At 45.8% G+C, this 22445-nt stretch overlaps 1 protein-coding gene across 2 annotated transcripts; it reads right to left on the bottom strand.

Annotated features, from left to right (window-relative positions):
* Positions 1 to 274: 274 nt before the first annotated feature.
* HP1BP3 (heterochromatin protein 1 binding protein 3) lies at positions 275 to 21257 on the bottom strand. Of its 2 annotated transcripts, none has more exons than XM_085079791.1 (13): positions 21134 to 21257; positions 13369 to 13564; positions 12854 to 12956; positions 11455 to 11605; positions 10911 to 11070; positions 9765 to 9908; positions 8846 to 8926; positions 6938 to 7092; positions 6116 to 6206; positions 5289 to 5448; positions 3188 to 3299; positions 2128 to 2265; positions 275 to 1403 (listed from the first exon to the last, which is right to left on the bottom strand). In XM_085079791.1, exons 2-13 carry the CDS (start codon positions 13462 to 13464, stop codon positions 1118 to 1120), a joined length of 1677 nt encoding a protein of 558 aa, XP_084935917.1. In that variant the 5' UTR covers positions 13465 to 13564; positions 21134 to 21257; the 3' UTR covers positions 275 to 1117. The 2 variants fall into 2 exon arrangements, with proteins under 2 accessions (XP_084935917.1, XP_084935918.1); XM_085079792.1 differs by lacking the exon at positions 21134 to 21257 and adding an exon at positions 18374 to 18397.
* Positions 21258 to 22445: the final 1188 nt, after the last annotated feature.

Below are 22445 nucleotides of genomic sequence, written 5' to 3'. Positions count from 1 at the left end.
TTTTTGTCCCCACTAATCACTGACGGGGGAAGAGGAGCAGCAAGAGGTTCCAACAGAGCTTTCTTCTCACTCACCTTTGTCTCCAGAGAAACCAGGGAGAAAAATGGTCAGGAATCGGTTCGACTACAGAGCTTGGCAGTGGCTCAGGCTAAATCACACTGGCTTTGAACAAAGATCTGCCTCTGCAGCAATCCATGGTGACTGTATTCCCTCCTCTCTACCTTTCCAGGAGGAGAAGCTGTGGTGAGGAGAGAAAGGACATAGAAGGCAGGCCTGGAATCTAGTTTCATTTTATTTTAGCAAACCGCATGTTCTTCACTTATCAACATCTCTACATTAGCAATTGTATAGCTCTCCAACTTCTCTTTAAAAAAGGGTAAACAAGAGGTGACAAACTCAGGCTTTTCATCTCTTAAAAACATTTGAAAGTTGGATTCAAGAAGACTTTGATATATTTTGGTTTTAAGGTAGCAGATATGGTGTGGAAACACTAATTCAAATCACCCACCTAACCGAGAGCTGCCTCTTTTGGAGCCCCTCTGGCATCAGACCTCAGGAGACGCCAAGGATCCAACTGAGCAGCCACCCACTGGGCCTGTGGCTCTGAGGAAAGCAGCACCTCGGGGCTCAGTGCAAGTGCTGTATGTACATGGCTCCCTCATGGAAGCGCCAAGGACCTCGGCATGCAGGGATCTAGAGAGGACTCCTCTGCCATTGCACCTTCTCATTAAAGAATCACATTCCCCCAATCATCCTGTTCCTGCTGTCTAAAGATATAAAGATCTTCTTTGAAGAATTGTTTTAAAAGCCAACCCTCCCCCCCAAAACCCATGTGGAACACCATAAATGTACAGATTAGAGACGTCCTAGAAAAGTCCGAAAATTATTGCAGAAAGTAAAGATGACTCGTTCCAGGGGAGGGGCAGGCACGAGGCACAGCATCGAGATCTAATGAACGCTCGGGTTGGTTTGATTTAGTTTTCAGCTTTTCCCCATCATTCAAGAAAAAAAACAAATAAAGAAGTGTTTAAGCATCAGAACTAAAATACAAATGCACGTTGACTTATAAAACAAGGTTGTGGATTTGACCATGGGATACCCTGACATTGGAAACATTTTACTTTTTTGCCCGGAGAGATTTCCTCATGGTGGATTTGCCCTTGGCAGAGGGTTTCACTTCCTTCCTCCCGCCGGCTGCTGGTTTCTTGGAAGAGCTGCCACCAGAGGCTTTCTTGATGGCTGGGGGTGCTGGTTTGGCTTTCTTAGCAGGGGTCTTGACCTTGGGAGGGGGCTTTGCTTTGCCCCGGCGAGCAGCAGGGGTTTTCCTTGGCTTGGGTTTGGACTCTCTTCGCTTCATCGGAGGGGCCCTGCTCCGGGATTTGGGAGGGGGTCTCTTCTGCATCCTGTCAGGAAGAGACAGCACAGGAGCTCAGTGGAGGCACAAACGGTACCCAGAGCAGGGCTGCTGTCAGCAATTTGCATAAATGAAGCACATCTTGGCATTCATGTCCTTTGCCAGCACATTCTATGAGCTAAATCCCAAAGAGCAAGAGCTCCTCTGGTAGCTCTATGCTGAGCACTTGCCATCCCCACAGAGCTCTGCCAGTGAGGTTTCCAACCCCTTTGTTAGGCAAATAAACATATAAATAATGACAGTGAATCAGTCAGCTGTCAGAACAATTAAGAGTCCTAAGCACTATCTCTCCTCTCTAAATGGGATTTTATTACTTAACAAACAACACTCATATTAAGTCCACATTCTGAATGAGGCAGGTCTCATATCTGGCTACAGAGCTGCAAATAATTACTGTAGGGAAGAATTTTCCTAAAGAAACAATAAATATAAAAAGTCCCATGTGAAACATCACACTTTATAAAGCAGGAGACTAAAGGCAACACAAACAATAAACACGGGCTCTCTCTCACCTGGAGGAGAAAAGAGGAAGGCTTCAAATTATGGAATGGGGAAGGTCAGTATCTCTGGAGCAAGGAATAATTAGAAACTTCTGCCAACACCTGTGAGCAGGTGGTCAAAGACCACATCAACCAACACACCTGAGCACTCTACAGCTGTGACAGACACTTATTTCATCCAAAGGAGCCCACTCATCTCTCAAGCTGCCATACCTCTTCTTTGGTGGTGGCTCTTCCTCCTCAGACTCTTCCTCTTCAGATTCTTCTTCCTCCTCAGATTCCTCCTCTTCTTCCTCATCAGATTCCTCAGAATCCTCATCCTGCTGCTTCTCTGGGTAGAGCACATCTGGGCTACAAGAGGGGTCTGGTCAGAGTGTGATTTGCTTCTAAGGATACAACTCCAGGGTAGGCAAGTCCTGGGTAACCCTGGCTCTCCCCTGGTACTGCAGCTTCCCCCTAAGGTTACAGCTTTAGCCTACTCCAGAAATGCCCCCAGGAATTGTGACTGCTGCTATCCCAAACCAACGTTATTTAGTGTCAGAAGCGACAGAAACACGACAGCCTGTGAATGCACCAGCCCTAAGCTGTCCCTTCTCCATTTCTATCCCTCATTGCTCCTTCCCCACAAACCCAGGGATAGAAACAACAAAGGGGCAGGATCAGACTCCAGCAGCTGAATGTGGCTGAAGCTGTGACTCGTGTGCAATAAAGGGAGCTGGGGAGCAGGGACTTTAATGACTGTGCTGCCATTTGGCTCTTCCTGGGATACCAAGGCCCCACACCTGAGCTCCACATGGCCCAGCACAATATCAGCTCACAGAAGGAAAAGAAAAGCTGGTTTACACTCAAGAGTAGCTAATCTAGGTCATTCTCCCTCCTCCCTCCTCCCCTCCCTTAAGGAAGGAACAGCTGGGTCCTACTCCTTAGGAGCATCCTGGCATGGAGAACCCACTGCACTCTCTGCACAGGTGAATTTGTTTTAGCACAGGAATACTTAAATAGCCCAGCCTGCAACAAAAGCAGTACAACAATCACCTAAGAATACTGAACCCAGTATTTCTACTGCCCTTAAAAGCTTCCCTTGCTAATGAAGTCAGCTTTCTGTCCACCCAAGTAATGCCATTATCCAGAGCATGGGTGACAACGTGGCAGTTCACCAACGATCAAACTCTCTGAAACCTCTCTGTAAATAGGGGGTTGGCTCATGAACTTCAGCTCTGCTACCTGAGCTGTGCAAAACTCCTGAACATCATTTCACAGCCAAGCTCTTTACCTGGGGTAATAAGGGAAGCAAAGCTGAAAGGTTCCACTGAAGCCCTTCCCAGAAATTTGCTCCATCCAGCCATTCTTCTCACATTTCTGCAGGGTTCTCTTCAGTAGATGAACTGTGAAAAAGAAATCAGAGAAAGGTTGTGTTACTATCTTTATCCTCTTGTCTGATCTTACTGCTCTCTGCTGTGCCCTCTGAAATCAAAGCTGGAGTCAGAATGGGAAATCCTCTCACAGTCAATTTTCTAGCAAGATACAAGATATTGTTCCTGAGCGCTTGGCAAGAGTGGCTTTAAATTCTTCAAAGGAAGGAGTCAAGAACAGCACATGTTTCTGATGTCATGATCATGGGATGATCCTTCATAAATCATTCAACAGCACCATGTAACTACTTCTGCCCAAATTTAACCCAGGTTTCAGCCCGTCCTCCAAAGTATGTTTTAAAACAAGCCTATTACCCTGGTTTTGATCTCCTCATATTCTAAGTGTGGTATGTGCTGCATATTTACCCATTCTGTAGTTTGCTTTTTGTTTTGTTTTTTAAAGGGTAAAATATTTGGTCTAGAAATACAACAAATGCACTTTTTATTCCAGTCTTTTATTCCAGACTTTTGTTCCAGCCATTCCATTGTGCACTGTGTAAGAATTGTAACTCAAACTGTGCAAGTACAGGGGATCTTTGTCTCTGGCAAAGGGCTGGGGTTGTTTAGTCAGTTCAGAACCATTTTCAGCTTGAATTAGAGGAGCTATTTGCATATTGAGCTCTCAGGGAAAAACAAGGTCAACTCTGTAGCACATTCCGAAGTTTTTATAACCACAAGGCTGGTTTTACTCTGAGTGCCAAAGATCAATAGCAGCACGTAAAGGACTTGACTCCAGTTAAGTCCAGTTCTGAGATGAGGCATAAACTGGGAAGGAAAGCAGAGTTCTGGCTCTACAGTGTGTACCCGCCTGCTTTTTACATCTCACCAGCTCTTCCTCCGGTTGCTCTCAGAACAAAGCAGAGATCATCAAAATTCCTTTTATGTAACGGAAGGAGAAAGAAAACAACAGATTGCAAGCTGAGATTTCCTTATCGACCTTGCAGGACTGACAAGCACTGCAGGCTGGCTCAACACAGGCCTCTGAGGACCAGGGACATTTCCAGTGGTCCTGAAAATAAACCATGTGAGGGCTTAGGAAGCCTGGAAACTCTTTTTCCTGTCCCAGGATTAAGAAGTCTTGATATCAATTTCTAATTGGCAGAAGGCCTCAGGCAGCTTCTTCAGCCCTGGAACCTGTGCTGTGTGTCCGTAACCCTGCACCAGACAGCTGTGCTGATGCTGTGCTTCAGCTCCAGGTAAAGACTGTGGGATCAGCAATTTCCTCTCTGCTCCTGAGGAATGGCACCAACTCAGTGATACCACAGGAACAAACTGATCTACGTTTAGGTTTGAGTATAGACTGCTGTGAGCTAAGCCTGTCTCAACTGACCTCCAGCATCAACCAGCTGCATCAGGGCTCAGCCCAAATAACGCAAATAAGCCAAGAGAAGATCTGGTTTAAAGCCTCTGCTCATGTAAAAGTCAAACCAGACATTAGTGTCACTTCTGGGAACAAAGAAATGCCAAATCTCCCTTCCAAATAAAACACAATTGGTTTTTCTCATTATTTGCTTGACCTTTTAAAAATCAGATCCAAAGTAGGGCCTCAAACAAATCAGTAAGAGGGTGCTTGTGAATTTTTAAAAAAAGTTAAACTACGCAAATGCTCTACGTAAAAAGCAATTAGGAACTGCATTGATGCCAAGCTGTCCCTTTCAAAGCAGAGAGAGAGATGAAATCAACTTGATGATTTAAGAACAATAAAGCACTTGAATACTATTCCCCCTTCCTGGCTATAGACTAGAGAATCGTGCATTCTGTCTCAGGAACTGGCCTTTGTCCGGCTTGAAAGGGACTGATGGGAATTAAAACCACTGAGCATCTCTGCAGCACAAAGAGCTGAGCAGCTGCAGCTCCCTGCAAGCTCAACAGAGCAGTTTAAAGGTGCTGCACAGGCACATCTGCAGCTGCAGGACTCTCTCAGCATGCAGAATAGAAACGTTACATGGAACAGTACTTTACCCTGGAAGTTGGAGTTGGTCCCTGGGTAATTTTCCAGGATATACTTCTTCAGTGCTGTGGTGGAGCAGGTCTTCGGTTCGTTCATGGCCGCAATAGCAGACAGGATGGCATCTTCCATCAGAGTCCCACCCAGCAGGGGCTTCTCCCCTGATTTCTTCAGCTATTTTCCAAGGAGGAAGAGAAAAGCATCAAGACAAAATTCTCCCAAACCAGGTCAGGACAAGCTCCTCTGCACCAGGTGGGTCGGCGCTCCTGCATTAGCACAGATACGTTTAATATTAAAACACTGCAGAGGGAATGCTGCTCTCCCAGCTGTAGGTGGGAGGACAGGCCTACAGCTGGCCTGGGGGGCTTTATGAGCAACACCTCACCCCAGCCCCTAAATACACTGCAAGGATGTGGCAGTCTAAGGGCCTATTGCTCAGAGGAGGAAAGAAAGCAAAATAAATCACATCTTCCTCCATCCCACGGACCAAATGTACCCAAGCAACTTCTGTGGCACACACATGAGTAAAAGACATTGCAGGCATCTGGGATACCTGCTGCACTTCCAGTTAGGGATGGAAAGGAAAGCTTACCCCACCAGCTCCCTACTGTGCTGGTGAGTCAGAGATGAGCAGTGCGTGCAGCATGCTCAGCAAGACAACAGGGGTCTGCTCCTGAAACGGAGACCAAGAGGAGAACAAGAGTCCTACTGCTTCATAGCTGGACGAGTGCTGAGCATGCCAGGCTGCTGAAGAAAGGGCTACCCAGTGAAACCAGGGGAGAGGGTGCAGTAACTGACATCCAAGGCTTGTGGTCAACAAAACATGAACTCAGTCTCTGACCTGGAATGTCCCAGACGCTCCCTTCCCTGTGATCTGCTCTAACTGGCCCTTCTCTACAGCTCTCTGCAGGGCATTCTTCAGCAGCTGGGGTCTGAAACACAGGAGGAGAAAGCTTTACTGACACACACTGACAGCTCCAACAACAAACAGAGAAACAGCACCTTGCAGTGCGTGAGCAGAGCAGCACTTAGAGTGCTGTCTGCCTACATGCAGACACTTTAAATGGAGACCTGTCAGCAAGGCTCGTTCCACAAACAGAACAAGGCACTGTGCTGGGAGCTCAGCGGTGGTGCATTCTCGGTGTCACGGCACCACTGGCAGCTCTGGGCACACGGCCCTGGCAAGGATCCACTCACCTTGAGCAGCACATTTGGATGTGGTGGGCACTCAGCTCACAGGCAAACAAAGGGCTGACAAAACCCTGTTAGAGGTGACACACAGGGTTTTCCTAGTACTGCTTCTGAAGCCTCAGCTCACTCCATACAGGTCAACTTAAAGATTACTGTACGTGTGTGCTGGCTAAAGCATCCAGATTCAAGTGGGATGAGATCCCGAGGAGAGGCCTTCACATCCAGGCAGTAAAGGGATGTGGGTGTGGTTAAGGTGTGCAGAGCAGTGCTGCTGGTGGTGTCAGGAAAAGATGGGATGTGGAGGGACACAGGAAAAGGCACAGTTTTTCCTCAAGCTTTCCCACCTGCTCTGCAATTCTGAGCAGCACCTGGCTGCTTAAATACCGGATTGAATCATCGTGAAGCAAGGCAGAGCCAGAGGAAGGCTGAGTTTCCCCAGTTCTCTGCTTGCTAAAGCAACTCCAGCACTTACCTTATATCTACTTTAAGTTTGGGGTAATACTGAGACACATATTTCTTGATCAGGCTGTATGAAGCTTCCTTGGGCTCACACAGGCGGGTGAAGGCCAGTGGAAGGACGTCCTCCAGCTTCACTTGCTGCTCTGCACTTGGAGCCGAACTGCTTCTCTGAAACACACAGACTTTTATGCATCAGTGGGGCCTAAACCGCTGGGTTTCTAAACAATGCACACGTGGGGAGAAGTGCTCCTGACACTGGCTGCAGATCTGGAAACTCAGGTGCTGTAAGGCAGCTCTTTAACAACTTAAAAAGTTTTGCAGCTTAAGTGAAATTGAGCAAATGTGGCTGAATTTTCATAGGAGTTTTAGGAAAAATTTACAAACAAAATTGCTGAATATCTCACAGCATCTGTATTTTTAATTATTTCGTTCCTCTTGCTATAGACATTTTCCTCTGCCACCCTTCAATGAGACAAGAGAAAAATCATAAAATCACAGGATTTATTCAGTCCAGAAAAGCCTTCCAAGATCATCGAGTCCAACCATTAACCCGGCACTGACATATTCACCACCAGACCATGTCCCCAAGTGCCACATCCACTATATTTTTTGAGGACTTCCAGGGATGGTGATTCCCTGGACCCCCTGTGCCAATGCTTTACAGCCCTTTCTGTGGAGATGATGATACATGCTGACATGAAACTTTAATCTCATCAAAGACAGGACCTGTTTATACAAATCAAATCTTCCTCAAAAAGAGAACAAGAGTCCTCTTTTTGTTTTTTTTTTGAAATAACACAATAAAATCTTGATTAAAGCCAATGTTCCATTCTGAGTTTTCCTCCACCCCTTTTGTTACTATGAGAGGGGATGATCAGGAAAAAATGGTCTATTCTTTATACAGAAAATGTGCTGAAGTTCAGCGATTTGATGCTGAACAGCAGCTCTGCAAACAGTGCAATGAGTGAGGGAGCTGCTCCCCTGCCAGCTGAATTCATCCAAAACATTTGTTTTGCTGCAACACAGAGAAAAGTAACTGGGAACAAAGACACCCATATGCTGCAGAGAGAGGCGATGTGTCAGCAGGTATCAGTTGCCTTGCTCACACTTCTCATGGAGACTGTGAACTCTGTTTAAAAAGTTCCACTGCAATTAGTTTCCTTCAGTGCCCTACACCAAGTATGTGAACATTTCCTTTGGTTTTAGGGCTTTTGGTCTCCCCAGGAAGCAAGAGATGAGGACCAAGGCGTTACCTGTCTAACTTCACCTGTCTAATCCCAAGGGATTGGCAATTCCAGCTAAACATTTTGGAAGTGCAGCATTAGGAATGTGTTTCACACACTCAGCACACCATGGAGCGGAGATCAGCAGTGCTGGAACCACAACTAACTATGAAGCTCAAAAAAACACCCCCTCCACATTACTCCATAACAACACCCAGCATCAGCAGCTTTCTTCCAGAAGCCTTAGAATATTTTCTTCTTCCTCCTTTTGCTTTCACAGCTGATGGGAAAACATTTCCCTCATTCCTAAAGAGTGGAGTCTTCCCTTTATCCACACAACAGGTAAAACAGACACAGCAGTAGCATAAAACTCTCCAATACCTGAAAGGCATCTCTCTCTACCAGGTAAAGACAGAGGAAGAGCTTCATGATTATTCACTTTTCTTCCTCTGAAACAAAGCCTAGGCAGTTAATGTATACATTTTAAAACTGAGATTTTGATTATTTGACTTGGTTTTAATTCCTCATAGTAGCTTTCTGATTCTGTTGCCAGTGGGATGAGTGTTTTAATTACTGTACCTGGGGAGAAAAAGCACAGCAAGGAGGAAAACACTGGGTTCAGGTTAAGTATATTGGGTTAGGTACCTGTGCTTCAGTGCAATATATTTCAGAGTATTGTTTAAAATTATCCATCTTACCTTTCTGTCTCTGGCTTTTGGAACAGTTTTTCCTGCATTAGACACCACCACAAAACTCCCCGAAGCTCCCTTTCCTTTCACCTAGTTCAATAGAAAGTTCATTTCAGTCCTTATAGAGTAACTCAGAATAACAACCTGAGAGAGACTCACTGACATCATGATGCAGATTTTGAATGCACTGCCACTCTGCAGAGAGTTTTTATGGCAGAGGCCTGATTTGAACCCACTGAAACTTCAATAAGACCAGAAACTGAAGCCAGATATTAGGATGTACTCTGCTGTCCTGACCAGGAGATCCTGACAGGTAACAGGCATAAATTATGGTGTTAAAACCCCCACTTGCTGCAGAAATGACACTGCTGGACTCATGTGATGCTGCAAAGCTGTGTGACACAACACCCAGAAACGGTCATGAATTGCACAAAAACCAACGGGGCAAAGTATGTGACTGACACAACAGTACTGAAATCCTGCCAGTGTCCAACAAAGCAGAGACAGAGGTTGATGAACCTCCATGAGGGAAAACATGGTCATTCCACAGAGCTGCTAATGGAATTAAGAAATTCCTATGCAGTTCCCAGAATCATGGAATGGTTTTGTCTGGAAAAGGTCTCAAATATCACCCAGTTCCACCCCCTGCCATGGACAGGGACACCTTCCACTATCCCAGGTTGCTCCAAGCCCTGTCCAATCTGGCCTTGGACACTTCCAGGGATCCAGGGGCAGCCACAACTTCTCCAGGCAACCTGTGCCAGTGCCTCACCTCCCTCACAGGGAAGGATTATTTTCCAGTATCCCATCTAACCCTGTTCTCTGGCAGTCTGAAGCCATCGCCCCTTGTCCTGTCACTCCAGGGCCTCGCAAATAGTCCCTCTTCAACAATGCCACCTCCAGTGCTGTTCCACAAGGCAGCTCTTACCTGCCTAATGATTCCCCTCTCCAGCTCCCTTTTCAGTGCTTGCTTCAGGAGGTACCCCCTCCTCTCCAGCTCCAGGGAAGGGTATTTGTGGATGATGTATTTCCGTATTGCAACGACCGAGGCACCACTCTTCTGAAAGCAGGCCTAAAGCAGAAATAAAACATTAGAAACCACCTGCACTGGAATTATCCTGAATGGGGCTGCAAGAACAGAGATCGGACTGATCTCCACCACAGGATGCCAGGGCTGGTCTTTTCCTCACTGTGACACAAGAGTGTAAAACATGACTAACAAAAAAACTTCCCCTTCTGAGTAGTTGAAGAGCAACACAAACAACACAAAAGCAGCTCAGCAAGCACGTATCTACTACTCCCCTGCTCTGAAGTGCTCACGTGGAATGGCTTAAAATACAAAACACAGTCAACTTTTGGCAAACCAATGCTGCACAACTGATTTACTAGCCTTTTACTAATGTCAAACAGAATAATCATTAAGTCAGAACAAGCTGCCAATTATTTTTTAAAGAAGATGGAGGATTGACATTAGTAAACTAGCAAAAAACCTAAGGTGAAGTTCATCTTTTGAAGATAGATGGAAAGGCCATCTTGCAATTAAGGTTTGTGGAGTCCAAGCCTCCAAAGGGAACAACCAAGCCTTGAGGGGACAGCAGCAGCACAGCTGCAACAGCACAGATCTCCTCTTACAATCAGGAGGGATAAAGTAAAACAACACCAACACCACTTTGGAAAGCAGGTTTACAGTGGCTCCATCTGTCCTGAGTTAGAGTAAGTTAATGCTAAAAAAAAGCACATTTATTAAATAGATGGATGAATCCAGGTAAATTAAGTTAAATGTGGCTAGGAGGCACAGCAAATGAAATGATGACAGCATTCAACCAGGTTATGCTATCTTAGCTGTTCCTCAAAATGCAATTAGGGAGGGAAATGAATTCTGAACAAAGAAATTAGCTACAGGGCCCCTCATCATCCTCATGGACTCACATGTCAGCTCCACCTTACACACTCAGCTTCCTGCTAACACATAGCACTGTCACCTGTACCTCAGCAAGCTGAAAACACGTTTTAGGCACATAAATTGCTCTGCTTTGTGACAGATGAATAAAAACCACATTTGTGTCCTGCTTACCCTGATGGCCTCGGTTAAAATCGCATCCATTTTGGGCCGGGAGGTGGCTGCCATCTGAGTCTGCTTCTGTGCCCGAGCCAGCTGGCTGGCAGAAAGCGTGGCCCATGCAGGGATGGTCTTCTTCACCTTCTTCTCCTTCTCCTTAGACTGATCCTTCTCTCTTGGGGAAAATACAGAGCAATAGTAAGACAAGAGGCACTAAAACAAACCAACAAGCAGTACAAGAACAAAAAAAAAAAAAACCCCAAAAAAAACCCCAGAGCACAGAACATCTGACATTATTTAAATTAATGTAACTTAAGGAATATTCTGATGTTTCTATTAGTAAAAAAGAAACCCTGTATCAATATTCAGCCTCACATGTGTTTGAGAACAGCAGTGACACATGATCAGAAGCATCTTCCTGAGAAGTATTTTAAGGAGAAGCGCCTCAAGGCACTCATGATATTTCCTCCATCTCTCTCATTATCTTTTTTCTCTGTAGAACCTGACTTCCTTCAGAATCCTACCCAAACCCCTGAATTCAGCACCAAGCAAGCCTTACTCCTTTTTGGTTTCTTCTGAGGGTTTTATTTCCTCCTTCCCTTCGTTCTCAGGTTCCTTTGGCTGTTCTGCTTCACTGGATGCAGCAGGCAGGGTTTCAGTCTCTTGTTCCTCTCCAACAGAGGCAGATTCCTCAGAGGTGACTTCTGCATCTAGAAAATGTGAAAAACCATCAAGTTGCTGTCTAAAAACAGCTTTTATTTTATAGGAAGGTAGAGGGGAAAAAAAGCCAAACTTAAGACCACACCCCACTAATTATATCTGCCAATTTTTTTCACTAATTTAAATGTGTTATTTAAATGCAACTTAAAAAGTGAAGAAAAGTACTGAAAAGAGCTTTAATACAGGTGCAATCAGCCCTCAAATGCCAGAATAACTGCAAACATCATGAAACATTTTCATAATTAACCAATTCCACCAGTGTTCTCCTCTAACTCCACAAGTTGCTGTTGCAGACAGGCCTGGGATTCTAAGAAGTGGGTTTGCTTATGACCCAGTTGTTTTCAAACACAAAAGCACCTGAAGGATAATTACAATTCCATCACATTTCTCCAGACCTGGCAAAGCTTTAGATGGCACATGCATTGGCAGGAGCACTTGTATATCAGAAGGATCAAATCCAGTCAGAAATCAACTTACCAAGGAAATAAAAAACACATAAAAGTATATTTAGCTGAGAACAGGCCTTAGAGACTGAGCTGCCTACTAGATAAGATGCATATAAACTGAAATTCACACTTTTTGGAAAAAGAGCTGCCCACCAACACTGCTCTGTGTAGGTTAAGCATTCCTGATACATTCCTGTGCATAGTTTTCCCATGGAAGCATTTAAAATGCACAGCAAATTAAGAGTCAGTTTTGTAACTGTTTTTTTTTATTTGTGACACCACAGAAGACAAAGTCAGTGAAACCAGCTGACTGTAGTAATGAAATGACACATACTGAGACACTGAGGTGAAGCTGCTAAGATCAGACATGCTAATATCAGACTAGATTTCAGGACACATTGTGGTAAAATGTTTTTGTTCAGAAAAAGAAAGAAAAAAATTGAATACTTAGTTTTTCCATTCATTAACTCCACCTTTTGATACCAAGCCATCTTTCTGACATTACTGAAACTTCACAATTTCTTTACCCTAAAGGATGTGCAAACTTAAAAGGGACCATATTTAGCCATATTTTCATGTCTGGAGTGACACAGGGTGTAAAAGACAAAACAAGTCGGTTCAGACTGAAAACACTGTCAACAAAACACAAATTCCCAATAATCCTGGAAATGCCCGTGACAGGGAGCCAAGCATTAATAATATTTTCATCCTGGCTGTAGGGTTTTTCAGGAGTTTCAGAACACCAGCCTATGTTTGGATATACATGAATCCACTGCAGAACTATAACTGTACCTGCTTTGACCTCTTCCCCTTCGGCAGGTTTGCTTTTGGGAGGAGTTTCCCGGGAAGAAGCATTCACTGAGCGACGGATTGGCATTGTGTCGTCTTCCACTTTCTACAAGAAGCACATGAAAATCAGCACAGATGCTGGAAAAAATCGGAAAGTTTTGAAATGTGATTAAAGTAAATCAAAGCAGCGTAGGCAGAAATACTCTGGTTTGGATTTTTCAGGATGTTAAAAGACAGTAACCCTCAAACCAGCTTCTTCAAAGCATACTTGTAGAGGATAGTTCCATATTTTATGGTTATAAAAGAAATAATTTCAATTCCAAATTAAATGAGATGAGCATTTGAGGATTTTGACAGATACATCATCTCAGGGAAGGCAGGGAAGGGGAAGCAGAGTTTGTTAGACTCCCAATTGAGTTTCCTAGAAGCAGGGGAGAAAGAGTACTGAGTAACCTTCAGAAGGACTGGAAGTCAAGGACTGATCCAAGGGCAAGCTTGGAGAAAGGGCCAGCCCCTACCTCACTTAACTTGTCCGTGTGGATCAGCTGAGCTCCCGTTAAGAGTGGAAGCGCCTTATGATGCACGGGTTCAGCTTCAGACAGATCAGTCGCCATTTAAAAAAATTTCTAGCCCCAAGTGCAGGTAACACTGTGGAGCCCCAGGTTTTAACCCCAAGGACTTTTAATGGTTTTCACAGTGCAGTGAGGAGTCAACCTAAAGTACAGAAAAGATGTGGTGTGAAAATTAACAAAACAAAAACATCTACATCCACGTATCTATCAAATTAAAGATTAAAAAGAAAAGAATAAATGACTTACAGCTCATGATTAACACAACTGACAAGCAACACTTGCATTCAACAAAGGTACTAAAACTTGTATGCAAACTGGAGAGCTATGGGTGGAGCAGAAATGGGAAAGGTGCAAGCCAGACCTGCTCCATTAGAACATGGCTGAAAGATAAAAAGGCTCTTTAAGTTAAGGGCAAGCATTAATGAGAAGCAGCCATTGCACTGTGGCCTGCGTGAGGGAACTGGTCATTCGGACTTTGGGTAAAAGCAGGAGCTGGCACATGGAGCTAAGGAATGACACCATTACATCTGTTAGGCAGAAGATACAAACACTGGGAACCCAAGCCATGCTGTCCCCCAAACTAAACCCCATGCAATTTAAAGAAAGGAAGGACACTTTTGACAAAAAAATGACAATCAGAACAGCAGTCTCCATGCCTTCTACCACAAAGCACAAGCTTGCCAAAGCTCTGCTCCAAACACATGCACTGGCATGGATAACAAATGGGTTAAGCTTAGTTTAACCCTCATAAATTGTCACCCCTTGCTACTATTATGCTTTTACAGCCTTTCTTACCTGCTGCCCATCTGCCTGCACTGGCCTCTCCTAAGGAGAGCGGCTCCACTAATTCCATCACAAAACCAGCATTCATTGGCTCATTCACTTCCTCTCAGTATCCCCTTTAAAAACCTCAGAAGCAAAGCCTCACTTCCAGCAAACCTGTCCCAATTCCATCCAAAGACCAAGCTCCAGCCTGCCCTCCTCCCTTCCTTACAGAGAAACAGCCAAATGCCCCCATTTTCACCTGCTCTGGATGTTTCCTTTTGCTCAGAAGTCAGGCACTTACCAAAAACTTTCACTTTCAATTTCCCCTGCCTGAGTGTTTTCCTCTTGAACAGAGACACAACATCAGCCCCTGCCCTGTTTTCAAGCTGATTTTCACCATGGTTTCATCAGCCCTGCACTCCCCATTGCAGGGGTGGATGCTCTGTACCACAGCAACACCACTTCTTGCCCAAAAATACACTTCTGTCATTACTCAGCAGTGGGGATCCCTAAGAAGCAGAAGCACTTCTGACAGGAACTGAACAGTCACTCTGAAAACCCACGGGGAACTGGTCCTGCCTCAGTACCAGGGAAAGCAAAGCCCAACGGCACTGGATGTTTTCTTCTGAGACAAAACAGAAAAATCAAAACATACCACATGCCAAAACAAAAAAAAAAAGAGATGAATGAAGCTTTCTTGCGAAATGTCAGGATGGGAAAATATACTAATTACCAATTAGAATATATAGAATATAGAACAGCAATAAAAAAAAAAATTGGCCTGTTTTAAGGGACATTCCTTCCTCAAGTGTGGAAAGTGAAAGGAAAGAAAAAGAAAATTTTTACCAGGCTTCAGCTCAGTATCCAGTGTTTTTTCTAGCAAGCAGAGTCTGAAGCCCTTTTAGAAAATGCCAGAGTTTTGAAGTGAGTCCTAAAATAACCAACTACAGATTCCCCCTCAGGGAAATCAGTTGGGGGCTACAAAAGACGCATTCCCTGGGATTAAACACACACACAAGCCACACTGTGGCTGACATGGTCCTGGGGTTTATTTATTTTTAAACTGTGTGACCTGCATGACACATGCACGAAAACAGTACTCCCAACTTTGACTTAAAATTCCTTAAGTTCTGAAAACCCCTTTGTTTAGATCAGTGTATAAACCAGAGAGCCTGTTTGCTCTCAAGGGTACAACTTAACACAGCACAATTCCTCACTTCTGTGCCTACAACACACGCAAATAAGCCGATATCCAGCAGAAATTCAGAGTGGCTTGTTGACTCCCTCTGCATTCCCAGGCATGGATCATCTCCTGCTCAAAAGGCCCAGGGAATCAAAGGGGCAGGAGGATAATCTCCTCCTGACTTCAAAGCATTGACAGTCTGCAGGGGCAAAGTCAAAAACCCCACCTTGTGGGAGCATCCACACAGGGACTCTGCCTGCTCAGCCCATTTCTTTCCACACGGGGATCAAAAGTGGTTTTCTGCACTGAGTATGAAATACCAATCACAAACAGACCTGAATTCAGTTCCTCAAAGAGATAAAGCAAAAAAGAGAAGGTTTTGCAACAACAATGCAGAAAACCTCATTCCCCTCTCCAAATAAAATACATCTATGTAATGGAAAAATCAAGTCACCCAAAGCAACTGTTACCTGGACACCCTATTTCAAAAGGCAACTTTAAACGGGAACTACAGCTACAATCACAAAGATCACTCTTATGAATAATAAAAAAACAGAAGTAACATCTGTATTTTGCATTTACACAAACATCAAACAAACACTGTGCATTGAAAGGTAGAGGCCACCAGTTGAGGATGTTGTTTTCAAGGTGGTTGTTGGGTAACTCTAATAAACATTTAAATCTGATGAACTGTCAGAAAAATATAATCACATCAGCAATGAAAACACTGCCAGGTTGCCAACCTTCACCAAAGTACAGAAAGTTTCTCCTCACATAGTGACATCCATTTTTCTACAGGAAAACTGCAGGTTCACAGGCTCCCAAATTATCATGAACTAGTTATTCCAAAGCAGGTAATCCCGCAAGAAGCTGGTAAGCAACAAACCCTCTCCCAGTTTCTGAATTTCTAGATGAGAAGGAATGTGTCCAGTCTCCCAGCTCTGGGAGTATCTACTAATGGAAGATCCAAAGGTACAGAGAGTTTTTAGGGAACTACTCTGAAAACCTATAGCAAGTTCCTCCTAAACCATCACCACATCATTAGGGAATAAATAAAGGGAGGCTTCAGGTGAGACACATTATAGACAATATTTCAGAAGTGTGGAGTCCCCCCACAAATGTAAGAGACATAAAAATGTGAAAAAAAAAAAAAAAGAATTTAGCTGAGTTCTTGAATTTTTGCTGGCCGTAAGATTTTTCAACTTGTCTCAGCCTTCAATCTCCTTTGAGGGAAAATGCTTTAGGATAAATTAAGTTTTAAATGTGGCAATCCAAGTGTCTGGCAAAACTCCAACTCACAGGGACTCAGGGTAGGGTGAGCAGGCTGAAAGCAAATATGCAATGGAAAAACAAGGAAGTACATCCAATCCTGTGCCAGTGGGGTGACCCTTTGCTGTCACACGACACGTATGGGTGATTGATGTACTTAGATGTGACTGGGTACAAAGTACATGACACCGGCCTAGAAATGAGGGCAAAAAGGGCTAAAAAAAGGTTTTACGCACTTGCAGATTTGAGGGCAGGGTGTCAAGGGATCCAAATCCAACAACCTGACAAGTGATGCAAGCAAGAACAACTGTTTGTTATCAGAAAGGCTTAAAAAGCAAATAAAACTGGGTTTAAAAACCAAGCTATTGATTATTGACAATTATTTACTACTCAATAATGTACAAGAGCATTTAAATGACTTGGAAACAGCAAAAAACCTCACAGGAAATGTTAATATTTCTGCAAATCTAAAACATGCCAAAACCCATCACTTTCTAAACTGTAAGCTGCACAACTCTTTCAAGGCTTTGTCCCCCTGAAATCCTCAAAGCTGCCCTCTAAAAACCCAGTCCTGATAGCAGATACTTTATCAAAACCCTCCCTATCTACATGGTCACAGTTTATCATCCAGCAACATTCTGGATACAAATGTGTTTTACAAAATGTGTCTGTCAGGAGTTCTCAGCTGGTGCTGTCACTGCCTGCTCACTGAGGTCTTCCAGCACTCTGCCTTTGGCTTTTCCAGCACACGGAGCTGCCTGTGGTCTTGGCTAAGTCAGCCCAGGAGTACTGAGTCATTTGAACCAGCCTAAAATCCTGCAGATTAATAAAATATGTTATTGAATAAAGAATACAAAGTTAGTTCCAACTTCTGATCCTTATTTGTCAACCCACTTGGAAACATCGTCACATATGGCTAAGCACAGCTGGCATTCCCATCACTTCTGCTGCCATCCAGAAAGTTTCGTCTCGATTCTTTGGGCTACCATTTCCCAGGAGGTGTCCCAGCTCCCTGGAATTTCCAGCTGATTCAGCTCCAAGGGCTCTATTTGCAGCTCTCCTGTGGTGGAGGCTCCCAGGGATCTGTTCCAGGCTACCTGTGCCCCACGCTGCTGCAGGCTGCACAAAGCAGCTTGTTTCAATTAACCAGGAATAGTGGTCCAGCACACACATCCAAGAGCTCCCTGCTTGCTAGGCAACACATTCCTTGGCCTGTCTGTGTTACAGTGTCCATTTCCATCCACTCCTTCCCTGTATGGGGTTATGGGGGGAATAACAGCTCTATGTACTTTAGGGTTCAGGGGAGCACAGCAAAAATCCTTCACACTTTTAGCATCCAACTGCAGGAATTCCTACACTCAGAGACTCAAAGGTTTTTTTTTTTTTTAAGTCTAAAGATATATTTTCATTTGAAAACATTTTCATTCAGCGTTGAATTTGAGCCTCTGACTCCAAATGCCACGAATGCAACCCAACATACACCTTGCCAGTCCTGATTTTTACAGAGCACAGCGAAAATTAAACCCTGCCCTTCTGCACACACAGATGCTGCTTTCACTGGTAAAAAAACAAAAAAAGGGGAAAAAATCCTGCACATTACTAGAGTGAGACTGATGCTCCCACCCAGGGCTGAGCTCAGCACCTCGTCTCTGTTAGGGTCTAACATCAGCAACCCCAAGCCAATTCAATCCCCACAGATGTTTATTAAAACAAAAGTAACAACCTATGCCTCACCTCCACTGTTCTCCACATAAAGAACACCAGCTCAATAGAAAACCACTACAGGTTTCAGATTCTCACTCCGTCAATCTCCAACCTGCACAGAAGGCAGTAAGAGCAGATCGTTTCTGTGGCCTGGACTATTTTCAGTTCCTACAGCCAGGAGTTTTTTCTCACATCCCCCAACCACCACAGCCAGTGGGCAACTTAAATTACACCACCACCATACCTAAAACTCACAGAAACCTCAGCCAAGGGATTCATATGAAACAGGATTTCTGCCTGCATGGCTATCTCAAAATAATCCATCTCCACACTGATGCTCAGGGTTGTGATGGTGACAATCTCTGAGGGACAACAGTTCTGAGCAGTTTTTGTCTAGAATGGCCCTTGATCCAAATTCCCCACACTCTGTCTATGCCGCAAGCCACTGAGGGATAAAACTGCCTCCATTAGAGTGCACACGGTTCAGCTTTAAGTTTAAAACAAGTTTAGGTCACAAAGTTAAAACAACTCCAACATGAAAATCCCCTGCTGAAAGTTTTCATAGCCTTGGATAAAATATCTCCATTCAGGATCCAACTTCATGAATTCTGACAAACTGCTGACACCTGAATGAAAATTTAGGCTGCAAATGTTACATACCAGGGTTTAAACCTTTTATTGCCTCCTCCTTGCCTGGATAGATTAAATTTAAAACCACTGTATAAACTCTCATTCCAACTACTACTTATTCAGCCATCATTTATTATTCTACAGACAAAACTATACATGATAAAAGCCATTATTCCATTGCAGTCTGTAAGAAATCTACCCACACCTCCCATTAGAGTTCATCAATGTGAAACTTTTATTCCCCTCTCACAGAAGTTTAAATCCTCAGAGGACCCCAGGTCACTTGTAACAAAACGATGCCAAAAGACTTACATGTCACTTTCTGCTGAATGGAAAAAAAAATAGGAAAAAAAATTCTGAAGACAAAAATAATTCAAGGAGGTTCTGACTGATGAATGTGCATGATGCATTCAGAAGACAATTAATTAGCAAGCACACACAGGTAATCGGGAGGAAGCTCCAAAAGCCACTTTTTTCCAAGGCATTTCCACCAACTTCTTCCCCCCTACAGAAATTACGTGTAATTTTTTTTCTCTACTCATTCCTGATTTCCAAGGATCTCCCACCCTATTCAACAATTTTTTAAAGTCTCACCTGAGGAAGGTCTGTGCTCTCCTGCCTCGTCCATCAAACACCTCCACTCTCGAACTGAACTCACCTCCCTCTCCTCTCCTCTCATGGAGAAGGGACACTGTTTACAAACACAAGCACTTCCGAACCTTTCACGCCTCAATGGGAGCTGCTTGCCAAAAACTGCTGGCCAACTCTTTCTTGAAGATGCTAAAAATACTATTTATGGTCAAAGCAAACAAAAGTCATGTGCTGGGAAATCAGAGTGCAACACTTATTCAATAGTTAGATAAGAACTGGGAAGTGACACACTTGCTAACCCAGAAATAATTCAGTAATAACTCCTAAATTATTAGGAGTAATAACTCCTAAGCAGTGAGAAATACCCGAGTATCTGTGAAATACCACAGCTATAAACAAACTATCCAAACTATCAGTCTCTGCTACACTGTATAAACGAGTGAACACACCCACAACATCCAACTTTTCTTCTCCTGCAGCACAGACTGGGCAGTTCCCCAGTGAGTCGCAGCCACTGGGGAGTGGGAAAACATTTAAAATACACGTGGAAAGGATTGTTCTGAACAGTGTTCCTGCTCTGGAGCTGTCCTCAGGTGGAGCAGGTAAGGTGATGCGGTCCCCCGGCCTGGCAAGAGCCACCCCAGTTTACAGCTGCTCCTTCTCTCCTTAAATCTTGAGATGTTTTACCCAAAACCACTCCACAGCCTAGAGTGTCAAGAAGGATAACGATACAGAAAAGGAAGCTGTTCTGCAACAGCCTTTTCCATGGAGAATCAGTGCACTACGGGGAGGAGGGTGATTAACATTCCTTAACCAGGCTGTGAGCACCTGGGCGCAGGGAGGCACCGAGAAGTGCCGGGGAGCCTCACATGTAGATCTGTATCCATCGCTATCAGCGCCCAGGGGCATTAAGGACATCTTTTAGGAAGCGAAGCCACACCGAAGCCAGACTGAGGTTCTCCTCGAGAGGCAACACTTCTCGGGCGTTGAGGAAGTGAGTTCGTGCAGGAAAAAACCCAAACAACCGCACAGCCAAGCAGCCGAAAGGCGGGAAGGCCGCGGCGGGAGCCAAGGCGCTCCCTAAGTTTATAAATAGCGATTATTTATTGTGCCGCGGCCCTGTCAGCCCCTTCCGGCGCTGACCTTCTCCGGGGCTTGCCCGGTGTCGGCGGGACGGGAGAGGCGTGTCTGAAGCGTGTTTGAGGTGTGTTAGAGCCCCGCAGCTCCTTTGTGAGGGGCCGCGAGCCCGCACCCCGCCAGGCCCCGCCGGGCCCGGCGACACCCGAAGCCCGGAGCCGCCTCCTCGGGCCTGTGCCGGGCCGAGCCAACCACGACATTACGCCGTGCCCGCGCAGTGTGTCGCGAGTCCCGGTGACGACACCCCCGCTCCCCTAGGCCTGTCAGGGCAGGGAAGGCGGTTGGGGGGAACGCGCTGAGGGCAGTTCCGGGGCCCCTCCGGCAGCGCCGCCAGGCCGCCCCCGCGCCTCACACGCAGCACCCGCGGCCTCCCGGGCGCGGCCCCGTGTCCCGCTCGGCGCGGCGCCGGGGGCGGGCGGGGCCGGGACTCACCGGGCCCGGCGGACACAAAGCGGCGGCGCCTCCAATGGCGGCGGCGGCGGCGGGACCGACTGGGGGGGGGGCGGCCGAGGGGCGGAGCAGCGCGGGGTAGGCGGGGCCGCGGCGCGCGGCGGGGGGGCGTGGCCGGCCTCCGCCGCTGGCCAATGGGAGTCCGCGGGCATTTTTCGAACTCCGGTCCCTCCCCCCTCCCCCTCCTAGCCCCACAACCCCCACGTCGCGCGGGACGGGGCGGGGCTGCGCGCGCGCTTCCCGCCACTAGCACGCTGAGGCGATTCCCGCCTGCTGGGGTCGCTGAGGGGGCGACAGCCGCCCCGGGGACCCGCATCAGCCCCGCCGGGCTGGAACCGCCCCGCCGAGCCCTCACCTGAGCCCTGCCAGACTGGGACCGCCCCACCGCCTCCTCAGCCCTGCCAGAACCGTGCGGACGCGTTCCTGTGTCACCTACTCCAGGTGACCCTGCCTTGGCAGGGGGTTGAACTGGATCTTCTCCAGAGGTCCCTTCCAAACCCAACTAATCTGTTATTCTGTGTATGCCCGTGAATTCCCGTTCCGGAGTATGCCGGCCTATATCTCACCTCCAGCCTCTTCGTCCTCCTCTCACCCTCTGCGGTATCCCCAGAGCCGCCTTCCCTTTGCCTCAGACTCTTCACCCTCTTCCCTCATTAGCTGTGTAATTACTGCCTGCCGCAATTACACCAGTCCCAGTGCTGAGGTCTGGCTGCAAGCTGGGAATTTTCTGTCACAACACGCACACAAGTTCTCACATGTGGGAAGGACCGCTTTCCGGCTGATGCTTTGCTCTGTTTCAGGCAGTTTTTACCTGTGCCTCTGCTGCCCAGCGTAAGGATTATCATGGCAAGGCAGAGCTGAGGTGTGAACCGCACTTGGATCTTCACTGCCGCAGTTATCTCAGGGCTGTGCAGATTCATAGAGTGGTAAAAAACAGAAGTTCTTCCTGTGTACCTCCTGCTATGCTTTTGCTCCAAGTTTATTTAGCTAGACCTATGGATGTTCTTTTTCCCCCCTTCCTCCAAATCCCACTACTTTATTTAACCTTAAGGTAGAACTCCTCAATTCCCCACCTATTCTTGTTTTCTGCCATAAGCATGCTTAGAATCACAGAATCATTAAAACTGGAAAAAGACTGTAAAGATAATTGAGTCCAGCCATTCTTCCCGCACTGCCAAGGCCACCATTAAACCACATTCTCAAGTGCCACATCCACACATTTTGAACAGCTCTAGGGATGGTGACTCCACCACTACCCTGGGCAGACTGTGCCAGTGCCTGCCTTCTATGCAGG

Source organism: Lichenostomus cassidix, chromosome 21, assembly GCF_008360975.1.
Source record: "Lichenostomus cassidix isolate B80296 chromosome 21, HeHo_3.0, whole genome shotgun sequence".
In the NCBI taxonomy this organism is placed as follows: Eukaryota; Metazoa; Chordata; class Aves; order Passeriformes; family Meliphagidae; genus Lichenostomus; species Lichenostomus cassidix.
Note: the sequence above shows the minus strand (reverse complement) of the source record. Positions and strands in the feature narration are given on the sequence as shown.

Bases quoted from the DNA above. Each gene is read 5' to 3' on its own strand.
- HP1BP3 (XM_085079791.1), bottom strand. From the start codon at position 13,464: ATGGCGACTGATCTGTCTGAAGCTGAACCCGTGCATCATAAGGCGCTT. The intron at 9,909-10,910 runs GTAAGCAGGACA...TTTCTGCTTTAG, and splicing joins TTTTAACCGAGGCCATCAGG to GCCTGCTTTCAGAAGAGTGG. The intron at 2,266-3,187 runs GTAAAGAGCTTG...CCCCTCTTGTAG, and splicing joins TGCTTCCCTTATTACCCCAG to CCCAGATGTGCTCTACCCAG.